The 11,768-nt window shown below is 43.1% G+C and overlaps 1 protein-coding gene and 1 long non-coding RNA gene across 7 annotated transcripts in view; both read right to left on the reverse strand.

Annotated features, from left to right (window-relative positions):
• LOC107564330 (1-phosphatidylinositol 4,5-bisphosphate phosphodiesterase beta-4-like) overlaps positions 1–10,345 on the reverse strand; it is a 37,308-nt gene extending 26,963 nt beyond the window's left edge. For 2 of the 5 annotated variants that reach the window (XM_016249382.1, XM_016249380.1), the window contains exons 1-16: positions 10,236–10,345; positions 8,231–8,311; positions 7,928–7,987; positions 6,415–6,558; positions 5,828–5,907; positions 5,096–5,149; positions 4,933–5,014; positions 4,124–4,224; positions 3,833–3,890; positions 3,207–3,315; positions 2,250–2,460; positions 1,991–2,084; positions 1,467–1,546; positions 1,247–1,379; positions 1,062–1,152; positions 229–318 (exon numbers count right to left, since the gene is read on the reverse strand). In XM_016249382.1, the coding sequence (XP_016104868.1) occupies positions 229–318; positions 1,062–1,152; positions 1,247–1,379; positions 1,467–1,546; positions 1,991–2,084; positions 2,250–2,460; positions 3,207–3,315; positions 3,833–3,890; positions 4,124–4,224; positions 4,933–5,014; positions 5,096–5,149; positions 5,828–5,907; positions 6,415–6,558; positions 7,928–7,987; positions 8,231–8,311; positions 10,236–10,319 (1,552 nt within the window). In that variant the 5' untranslated portion in view covers positions 10,320–10,345. Of the gene's footprint in view, positions 1–228; positions 319–1,061; positions 1,153–1,246; positions 1,380–1,466; positions 1,547–1,990; positions 2,085–2,249; positions 2,461–3,206; positions 3,316–3,832; positions 3,891–4,123; positions 4,225–4,932; positions 5,015–5,095; positions 5,150–5,827; positions 5,908–6,414; positions 6,559–7,927; positions 7,988–8,230; positions 8,312–10,235 lie in introns of those variants that run through there. The other 3 variants (XM_016249385.1, XM_016249381.1, XM_016249383.1) reach the window with 2 other exon arrangements.
• A 396-nt stretch (positions 10,346–10,741) lies between these two features.
• Positions 10,742–11,768, reverse strand: part of LOC107564332 (uncharacterized) — a 13,108-nt gene continuing 12,081 nt past the window's right edge. For both annotated transcript variants that reach the window (XR_001606213.1, XR_001606212.1), the window contains exon 4: positions 10,742–10,815. This is a non-coding gene — a long non-coding RNA (uncharacterized lncRNA). The remainder of the gene's footprint in view (positions 10,816–11,768) is intronic.

Here is an 11,768-nt window from a genome sequence, read left to right on the forward strand (position 1 = left end):
GTGTGTGTGTGTGTGTGTGTGTGTGTGTGTGTGTGTGTGTGTGTGTGTGTGTGTGTGTGTGTGTGTGTGTGTGTGTGTGTGTGTCTCTCAGTGGTAGAGCATTGCGTTAACAGCACAAAAGGTCCTGGGTTCAATTCCCAGGGAACACACATACATAAAATTTATAGCTTTGGATAAAAGCATCTGCTAAATGTAAGTGTGTGTGACTGACTGTGTGTTTGTGTTTACCGCTGTCCAGATCTTCATCGTTCTCATCTTCTCCGGTCTGTAAGCTCATCTCTCCAGCCTCCATGTGCTTCTTAAACGACTCCAGCTGCTCTGTAACACACACACACACACACACACACACACACAATAATCAGTCATGACAGTCCGTTTCAAGGAAGTTTAACAAAGGATGTTAAGTGAAAAAACACGATATATTATTTAAACTCTGATGTATTTATTTATTGATCATGGTTGTACAGTATCTGTTGTACAGTAATTTATTAAAGCGGATTATAATTAAAAAAGAAAAATAGAATCATTCTACATTGATGAGAATAATTAATTTAGATCTGTTTTTCCAGTGTGACGGAAAAGAGCAAATACATCTGATGTAAATACAGACGAAGAGAAAAGACCAATCACGGTCCAGTATGCAAATATCACGATGACATCATCAGCGTCAGTAAACCAGTGCTGAATAACCAGCGGGCTGCACGACTTATATTGCGATTCTTTGGTCATATATTGCGATATGACATTTTACATCGCCGCTACAGAGACAAAAGTTCACTAAAGTGAAGCTAGTGCACATTACAATCTCAAAACACGTTCATGAGAATCAGCGTTTACTGTGAAGCGCTCTGAAAACGATCATGACTGATGATTTTGTATCATGATTTTGTAAGATCTATCACTATTTCAGCTCTTTTTTGAGCCCCATTTGTTTCTTTTAAGGTTACACTCGCTTCCATTAATTTTTATCTTTATATCAACTCTGTAACCGGAGATATTTTCAGCTCTTGCACACAAACAGAAGTCAAAGCCTGAGCGCGTTTGGATGCACATGTACGTACTCTGCTCTACTTCAGGCTTCAAGCGCTTGTTCTTGATGAGTATTTTGCGCTTGAGGTCGCTGGGCGATGGCAGCGGCTGGCCGGCTTCGATCTGAAACACAAGCACAGTCCTCCGTGAGCACAGAAACTCCTGCGTGGTGCCCGCAAACACCCATCAGAAGGGAGGAGATGCTTCAGTGGACTACATTTTCCATGAAGGTCTGGATCTGTGTGCGGGGGAATAGATCACGTACTGGGAATCCCTCCAGCGGCTGCTTCAGCAACAGCTCTCCGAAGATCTCCTCGCAGTACTTGGCCATCTTATACTGCTGCGTTTTACTGCAACACACACACACACACACACGCAGCTGTGAGCGCCGCCACAGACCAACACGAAGCTGAGAGCGGACATGTGGCGCGTTTTACCTGCAGTGGTTCTCAAACGACAGAATGACAGGATATTCAGACGTTACAAACGCTGTTTCCTTTATGGCTTGAATTACATCCTGTTACACAAACAAGCAAACAAACAAACAAACAAACACACACGAGAAAAGCAGAATGTGTCAAATTACCAAAAACATCACGTATCACTGCAAAACCCTGCAATCGTGATATAGGTATTACTCCTGGAAATTCAAATAAAAATGGTTTATATATTAAATAAAGATGCCTGGAAATAAATACACAGAAGAAAGCTGCTTCAGATCACTTGATTAATTTCAAAAGATCAGATGATTCACATTAAATGAATGAATCAGTCAAAAAAACAGAAAAACAGATTCAGTTCAGACTCTGATTCTGATTGGATGAGACGCATGCAAATCAACTAAAAATTTCAAACAGCATTTGTCTCTTTTTGCTACTTAAAACTAAGAGTATAAAGATCGTTGATGCATGTTCTGGGATCAGTGCGCAGCTGCAGTGGACGCAGTTTGATTTGCACTCACCTTGAACAAGATGTCGGTGCACATGGCCTTTCCATGAGTGATGATGGGCTCCTGATCCTCACCTTTACCGTCCCAGCAGTCCAGCTCCACGCACCTGACACACACACACACACACACACACACACACACACAGACACGCACAGACACAGACACACAGAGACACAGAGACACACACACTCACAGAGACACGCACAGACCCAGACACACACACACTCACACACACACACACACAGTGAAGCTCAGGAGGCTGAGAGCATACCTGCATCCAGACAGCAGCACCTGTCGGTACATCTCCACCGAGGACTTCCCGCCAAACTGCCGGCCCGTCAGGTAGGTGTTGTGTGAGGAGCTGATCAAGTAATGAGCCAGCGGATGCTCCATCTCCTGACACAGATCCAGACGGTCCAGAAACACCGGCGCGTTCTCGTCCGACATCAGGTAGCGGCAGAAGCCGTCGCTGGACATGTGACCTGAAGACAAGATGATCAGGTGAGAGCGTGAAGCTCGTGCCGCGGATGCATCAGTTATCATGAACTCTGAATGTTTCATCTACAGTTCCTGCAGTTTCCAGTCCAAAGCTACACTTTCTCAGACTCTAGATCAGGGTACATTTAACCCTTTTTGAGACCAAGTTAAGAAAATTCAAGGAATAAACCAAATACGTCAATATGGTCATTAGATGTGAATGTCTTATATTAGCAACGCTTCAAAGTTTGAAAATACAAATTACATCAGATCTCCATTACTCTGAATTCATTTAGACAAAAAACGTGAATCTCTAAACATCCTTAAATCAAGATACATTTACTTCAGAAGCAAGAACAAGATATAAAGTCTCGTTTTCAGTGTAATTAATATAAAATAAAGCAATAAGACCACAGATTCGGTTAAAATCAGTCTTTTTGTATGTTGTAATAATTGGAATATTGTAACTACATGCTGTAGCTCATACAAATCCATTAAAACCAAACTCAGTCGAGTTATATGTGCAGCGTTTTATTAATGCTTGTATGATAAATGTATTTTTATAAATTTTCAATTTTCGGGCAATAATCTAGAAAACACAAACATTTGTCCATACTCTGTTTCCTGCTTATCCTGACCTGGAAATGTCTTCAGATCCAGTGTTTCAGGAGCGCGTGCTGACCACTAGAGGGCAGCAGATGATCAGCCATCAGTCCGGTAATTAAACACTCATCACACCTCCTCTATTTACCTTTCTTTTTCAAGTCGGCGTCTCTCTCGTACTTCTCAATGATCTGCATGACTCGTTTGGCATCATAGAAGGGAAAGAGGATCTCGTTGAGTCGAGGGTCCCGCTGGTTCTACGGGGAAAACAAAGAAATGAAATGAGGAAGGATCCGTGCTCAGAGCTCGTGAAACTACAGCCCTCGCAGAATCCACAGATGCATTTTTTACCCTTATGAGGGCAGATTTTTCCAAACCACATAAAACACACAGCGCGTCCTCACTTCAAATAACTCGTATTGAAGCAAACGGAACGAGAACAGCATCTGATGTTAGATAATATGAGCATCAGGCCAGTTTACTCACATTCTGAGCTTCATTTCTGCCCTGCTAGAACATCACTAACTAGTTCACAAACAGTGCCGTGTCTGTGCGTTAAGAGAGTTTGTGTTCAGCAGACAAACAAGCGTGAGACTGGCTGCACAAGACGAGCAAATAAAGCCCAACAAACACAAGCACGACCCACGGCGACACGCTCGGATCCACATGCAGCGCGACCCACACGCGTGTGCCTGCAAACACATGAACACAAACAGGAAGCCGACAGACATGCAGACACACACACACAGTTAATAATGATGATAAAGAGCTTACTTCATTCAGAAAGCTGACTAACTGCTCTACGGTTAAATAATCACTTTTGTCTCCGTTGCTGCAAAGAAATTGAGCAGAAAAGATTTGGTTTGGTTATAATAACATTAGAGAGAGAGAGAGAGAGAGAGAGTTAGACATCACAAAGCATCTGTACGACACCCGTCTGACGCTCTATAATCTGTTAGTCAAACACACGGGTTAATGTTGAACTGCTGAAGCCGTTAGGAGTCTGTCTCTGAAGTACTAGTTAACCGCGAGGAGTGAACAGCAGCAGGTGTGATGTGGACGTACATCTTCTTGAAGAGCTCCTCGATGTCCGTGCGAGGGCAGATCTTCTGCGTCAGAGCGTAGAAGATGTCGAAGGTGAAGGCCGAATGCTCGATTTCATCATTCTGCAACACAAAACCAAATCAAGCAGGTTCAGCTTGACACGTATTTAACTTCTGCAACGTGACAGGAACAGCATCTTCAGCTAAAGTAGGACGAGATGTGGTTTGATCCGTGAGGGACTGATGGGACGATGTGACGCTGAACGAGGGTTTGCACAGAAATCCTGCTCTTAACCAGTCTTTGAGTCTCATTTTCCAGCTGAAAACCACGGAGAACTCAATCAATCATCTGTTTACAGTGAATCTGTCTCCAATAAAATAAGTATTTTTTACTGCGCTTGCAGGTTGTTAAAACTAAACAGTTTTTTCAATGGTTTCTAGATGTTTTAACTGGAAAATAAGTCAGAAAGTCTCATTGGTTCACATCTTGAAAAGCGACTCAATAACCTGGTTAGACAGAACCACTAAAACTAAACTGAAAAAAATAAAAGGTAATTCAACACGTCAATAAATCCTATAATTGTACATAAAACAACGAAACACTAAATACATAAAATACTAAAATATAGTACGAAATAAGTAATATATAAAACAAATAAATATATAAAATAACACTGTTCTTTCATGGCACGATGACATGAGCTGAAAGTCAAAGACGTGTTTCTCTTTAAAATCACATTACTGATAATTCGCTCACAATAAGAGCAGGATCATGAATTAAGACTCTTTCTGATTTCCATCTGAAATCATATAAATGTGTAACAGTCTGACCTTCCCGCTGGGGAGACCGAGCTCCTTCAGCGCCTGGAAGATTCCCTTCTCTGTTTTACCCGAGCCGAACGTCCGTGTTATGCTGCACGAGACGAGACGAGATGATCAGATCAGTCGAAACATCAAAGAATAAAGAGAAGATCCAGAGGAATCAAACACTCACCCTCGGACCGGGATTTTGCCATTGACATTCGTTACGAAGGAGAGTCTCATCCAACTAGACAGAAAGACAGAGAAAGTTCAAGAAGACAAACATCTGATGGATCCTGCTGATTCTAGTCTGGTTAGAACAGATCTCAAACTGATCTCCAGCAGATCTCCAGCAGATCTTGAAATGATCTCAAACAGATCTCTAACTGTTCTTCAACAGATCTCCAGCAGATCTTGAAATGATCTTGAAATGATCTCAAACTGATCTTCAACAGATCTCCAGCAGATCTTGAAATGATCTCAAACAGATCTCTAGCAGATCTCCAACAGATCTCCAGCAGATCTCCAGCAGATCTCTAGCAGATCTCCAGCAGATCTCCAGCAGATCTCTAGCAGATCTCCAGCAGATAAACAGATCTTGAAATGATCTCAAACAGATCTCTAACTGTTCTTCAACAGATCTCCAGCAGATCTTGAAATGATCTTGAAATGATCTCAAACTGATCTTCAACAGATCTCAAAATGATCTCAAACAGATCTCTAGCAGATCTCCAACAGATCTCCAGCAGATCTCCAGCAGATCTCCAGCAGATCTCCAACAGATCTCCAACAGATCTCCAGCAGATCTCTAGCAGATCTCCAGCAGATCTCCAGCAGATCTCGATTCAGGGTCTGTTTACCACTATAAACGTGCACACACAGATGCGTGTCATTCAGTAGTTTGAGCGTTGAGTCGTCTACTTACTGCTTCTTCAGACACGTCATTGGACACACGTTATTCGCCTTGAAGTTGTGAATCACTGATTTCAGGCCTTCCATCCATTTCTGCACAAAAACAAGCAATCATACACGAGGAGAGGTAAACACATGTTTTGTAGTAGTTTACGATCAACGGTCAGATTGAGAGTCATATTTTAATCATACAGGAGACGCTTTGAATGATTCACGTCTGAAGAAGCTCACGAATCAGGGACAACTCTGACTATTAGATCAGCTACATTAACTAACTTAAACACATGACGTGTCTGTAAATCTGTTAAGTTTTCAAACCTCAAACAACAAACATAAAATGAAGCAGCTCATTTAAGACTCAGTTTGAGCTTGTTAGATGTGGATGAACAACAAACGACTCGTTTCACTCTGATTCAGTCACACAACAGAATATTACTGAATATGACAGAACATTCAGAACAGTTAAAGTTGGTTGGCGATTCATGTGGTTTAATGAGAAACTCCTGAGGTTTGCAGTACTGATCTCTGCTGCTGCTCCATCAGCCGGTTTACACGTGTGCCGCACTGACCGGTCAAACGCGTCGCCGTGGTAATGCTCACCTTGGCCGTATCCGTGTTGTCCGTCACCATGTACATGAAGCTGAGGTTGACCAGGTCCGGCCCGCTGCAGACGCAGATGATGCGACCGTCCAGATCCGCCTCGCTCTTCCCCGCCGCTTCCAGAGACGCCAGGATCTTCGGGTCCTTCAGGAACAAAAACACACGACACGCAAACATCAACTCAACACGTTAGTACCGGTTCACTTCATGCAGAAACATGGGATGACTTACAATAACCTTTATAACAGATCAACACGGTAAACTATGAGATGGACTGTTTGCGTGTTTATATTCCCAGACCGTCACGCTTGTGTCCGATTCATTTAAAGCCATAGTTCAGCCAAAAATGAAAATTCTGTCATCATTTATTCAAGTTTATTTGTACAGCGCTTTTCACCATACAAATAGTTGCAAAGAAGCTTTACAGAAAATTATGTTTCTACAATATTTAGTGGTAGTTTATCAGTGGTGACTGTCAGTTAATGCACATATGGCAGAAATGTACGGAAAAATCAATTAAAGACGCAATCAAACAGACGATGAGCACTATTAACAGCAATTATTATATCTTGCAATCAAACTTATAGCAGAATGTGGTAGTTCTGTCTGTTGTTTCAGGGCTGGTCAAGTTGTTATAAACCTGTATGTGTTTCTTTCTTCTGCTGAACACAAAGATATTTTGAAGAAAGCCATTGACTTCGATAGTATGGAGAAAATATAATGGAAGTCAATGGGGACCACAAACTGTTTGGTACATTCTTCAAAATATCTTCTTTAAATATGAAAGAAACTCATACAGGTTTGGAACAACTTGCTTTAATGATGTTTAAGGAACATCAGCTCATGATGAACGATTCAACCCTGAACTGATCAGAGATTCAGCAGCGGAATAATTCAACTGAATAAAAACGACCCATATTTTCACACGTCATTGGACAAAGTAGTTAACAAACATCCATCTGAATGTCTGTTTTTGTGCCAGCAGCACTGTGCTCACGGCTCGATTCCCAGAGAAACATATGAAGCGATAAACTGATCAGAGTAAACGTGTCTGCAGACGTGGCTGAACACACATCACCTCCTGCTTAACAAACAGCTGAAGCGGGTTACCATCAGGTCCTGTAAACATGAGCCGCCTCCACAAACAGGTTCCTGCTGTGAACACCTGACCGCAGGAGACAAACACTGCAGCCACACACGCCAGTCAATATTTGACAAAAACACTGAATGTGAAAGATAATCTCTGACTGTCAATAACACTCGAGAGCAGAAGCAAACGGTAACGCCTCGACGGCTCTCTGTCCATCATCACGTGTCACGCGTCTGATGCACCTGCAGACAGAACGACTCCAAACCGTCTGAACGGTTTAATGCCTCATCTTCATCACAGTAGCTGTAACGCTGACTAACAGTAACCTAACTAAACTCTTCAGCATGTGAGACTCTGTCAGCAGTGATCGATTCAAGTGTTTGTTTGGACGATTCATTTCAGTTCAATCAGGAGCATCTTTACCTTCGGCACGACTCCGGGACGGACGCTGTTGATCAGAGAGCTTTCTAGAAGCTGACCTTCCTGCGAGAGAGACAAATACTGCGATTAGGACAGTTCAAAGCAGAATCACAGCTCATGATCGCTGAATGATTAGCCTTATTTCATTCAATCATCAAACGTTCAACTGAATAAGAATTTCACACGGTTATAATTTAAGTTTTCAAACACATGCTATGATGACAGTGAAGGGAAGATCAGAGCCGTGACGCTGAGATGTGTGTGATGTGCGTCTGCATCGGCTGCATCCATGAAAATAAATCACACCTTTCCGTCACTTTTCCACGTGAGAAAGAAGCCAAACTCGTCGACTTTGAAATGGCAGCTGGGCTCAAAGACGAAGGGATCCTGAAAAACACAGCGGAGGATGAGCGGCGTTACTGACGACAGACACACCGTTAAAACGGGAACATTTCCCTGAGAATGCAGTCATTACAGTGTTTAATCAATACGTCTGATTGGTCCGTCTCACCGACACACACTGACCGACATCACCTGCTCTTACTGCAGAATCAGGCCTCATGTGTGTCTGAAGAAGGAGAGACGGAGACTAGTGTTTACTAAAACTGATTTTCTTACAGAGTCTTACAGTCTGGAGTCGACAGCAGCTGCTGAAAGTCAGTCTGCAGATTCAGAAAAAATAATGTAGCATATTCCAGGTAACAAAATTAGGTCATAAAAATGTTATGGGAACATTGCTTTGAAATGTTTCTAAAAAGTTTTCTTGTCGAGATTATTTAAAGGTTACAAAAATATTTCCTGCAACGTTTACTAACTTTATTTTCACCCATATTTTAGAAGCTTGAGCATTTAAAGCGGCAGATGGCAAAACTCGATTATAAAAAACAGTTCTCGTTATAGTCACTGCAGTTATGGTTCATCTGGAGTATGACCGCTGGTTTTAATCTGTAACCATTTACTGTGATGCAGTAAAACCTGTTCAGATTTTAAAGTCAAGTTTATGTCAATATTTTGGCTTTCAGAATCACGATTCATCCATACAGTTAATTGACTCCTGATTCCTGACGCCACAGAATCGACTCTGATTGAGCAAAAACACATGAATGCGTCGTTCCCGAGTTTGGCAGTAAAAATCTTGAAGTCCACATAAAAGCGTCGTGATGCAAGCGAACACCCGCGGGCTCAGCTAATGAGTTCACTGTGAATGCCCTCCAACAATCGGACGGAGCCAAGATGGCCGCCGGCAGCACAGTTTCACCGTCTGTTGCTCTGTAGGATCTGGCTGAATGTGAGAGAGAGAGTGTATGTGTGTGAGTGAGTGAGAGAGAGTGTTTGTGTGTGTGTGAGAGAGAGTGTTTGTGTGTGTGTGTGTGAGAGAGAGCGAGTGTGTGTGTGAGAGAGCGAGAGCGAGTGTGTGTGAGAGAGAGCGAGAGCGAGTGTGTGTGAGAGAGAGCGAGAGCGAGTGTGTGTGAGAGAGAGCGAGAGCGAGTGTGTGTGAGAGAGAGCGAGAGCGAGTGTGTGTGAGAGAGAGCGAGAGCGAGTGTGTGTGAGAGAGAGCGAGAGCGAGTGTGTGTGAGAGAGAGCGAGAGCGAGTGTGTGTGAGAGAGAGCGAGAGCGAGTGTGTGTGAGAGAGAGCGAGAGCGAGTGTGTGTGAGAGAGAGCGAGAGCGAGTGTGTGTGAGAGAGAGCGAGAGCGAGTGTGTGTGTGAGAGAGAGCGAGTGTGTGTGTGAGAGAGAGCGAGTGTGTGTGTGTGTGAGTGAGTGCGAGTGTGTGTGTGTGTGTGTGAGTGTGTGTGTGAGTGAGTGCGAGTGCGTGTGTGTGTGTGTGAGAGAGAGTGTGTGTGAGTGCGAGTGTGTGAGAGAGAGAGAGCGAGTGTGTGTGTGTGTGAGTGTGTGAGAGAGAGTGAGAGAGAGAGCGAGAGAGAGAGTGTGTGTGTGTGTGTGTCTGTGTGCGTCTCTGTGTGTGTGTGTGTGTGTGTGTGTTAGAGAGAGTGTGTTTGTGTATGTGAGAGAGTGTTTGTGTGTGTGTGTGTGAGAGAGAGTGTGTTTGTGTGTGTGTGCGTGTGTGTGAGAGAGAGTGTTTGTGTGTGTGAGTGTGTGTGAGTGCGATTGTGTGTGTGTGAGAGAGAGAGTGAGAGAGAGAGCGAGAGAGAGAGTGTGTGTGTGTGTGTGTGTGTGTGTGTGTCTGTGTGCGTCTCTGTGTGTGTGTGTGTGTGTGTGTGTGTGTGTGTGTGTATCTATCCTCAGAGAGAGTGTGTGTGTGTGTGTGTCTGTGTGCGTCTCTGTGTGTGTGTGTGTGTGTGTGTGTTTACCTCATCGAATCGGTCAAATACAGCTCCTTCCTGCAGGAAGTCAGGAATGTGTTTCTGACAGTTGAACTGGTATGATTTGGTCATGACTGCTCACAGACCTGAAACACACACACACACACACACACACACACACACACACACATGATGGAAACACAACCACATCTCTGTCTTTACAGATATTCAGACTTTTCAAAAGAATAAATTAATAATTCTCTAGTGATATGAACACATGTAGCAGCGGACAGCAGCTTCCTGCCAGACACTGAATGTTATAAATAAACCACTGATATGCCATGGATTATAAATATTCAATCAGCTCATTAATATTCACGAGATGTGCTGTATATTCAAACACATTAAACAGAAGCAGTTACAGCATGACGGTACGTTTGGAAATCATGATCATGACGTGATGTACGTCAAATTGTGATTACGATGTGATTACAGCAGAGGATGATGGGAAATATTAAGCACAGCACAGCCGTAATTCATAAACTGGTCACAGCTCCTTCCTGCAGGAAGTCAGGAATGTGTTTCTGCCAGTTGAACTGGTATGATTTGGTCATGACTGCTCACAGACCTGAAACACACACACACACACACATGATGGAAACACAACCACATCTCTGTCTTTACAGATATTCAGACTTTTCAAAAGAATAAATTAATAATTCTCTAGTGACATGAACACATGTAGCAGCGGACAGCAGCTTCCTGCCAGACACTGAATGTTATAAATAAACCACTGATATGCCATGGATTATAAATATTCAATCAGCTCATTAATATTCACGAGATGTGCTGCATATTCAAACACATTAAACAGAAGCAGTTACAGCATGACGGTACGTTTGGAAATCATGATCATGACGTGATGTACGTCAAATTGTGATTACGATGTGATTACAGCAGAGGATGATGGGAAATATTAAGCACAGCACAGCCGTAATTCATAAACTGGTTAAATAAATCACATTTACTGGTGAGATTCATCACTGCTCCTCATCAAAACGAACTGAAGAGTTTCAAACTAATGACATGTTCTGCACTGATATTCATCTCACAGTCAAATAATGCAGTGAATAGTTGAACATCTCTAACTACTACTGACTACTAGTCAGGAACCCAAACTATTCTGGTTAAAGTTGATGCGGTCACCGATCAGCCGTGAAGCGCAGCACGTTCTAACACGTGAGTTAGTGGAGCAGCTGATCCGGAGATAATTATCCATCCCTGAAAGGCAGCGCAATCCCCTGTTACCACCGGTTTAAAACGGCAGCGAGGGTAATTACCCAAAGGCCCCTGCTTCACAAGCAAATTAATGAGTGACGCAGCCACGATGCAGAGGACATGCGGCGCAGGAGCTGCGGAAAACCTGGAAGATGATGACAGCTGTCAATCAAACACATCAAAGTTCAGATTATATCAGCTCCAACTTCAATCTAACTCATCATGTGTCTTTGTGTGTGTGAGTGTGTGAGTGAGTGCGTGCCTGTGTGTGTGTGTGTGTGAGAGAGAGAGAGAGAGAGAGAG

Source organism: Sinocyclocheilus grahami, unplaced genomic scaffold (assembly GCF_001515645.1).
Source record: "Sinocyclocheilus grahami isolate Dianchi unplaced genomic scaffold, SAMN03320097.WGS_v1.1 scaffold924.1, whole genome shotgun sequence".
In the NCBI taxonomy this organism is placed as follows: Eukaryota; Metazoa; Chordata; class Actinopteri; order Cypriniformes; family Cyprinidae; genus Sinocyclocheilus; species Sinocyclocheilus grahami.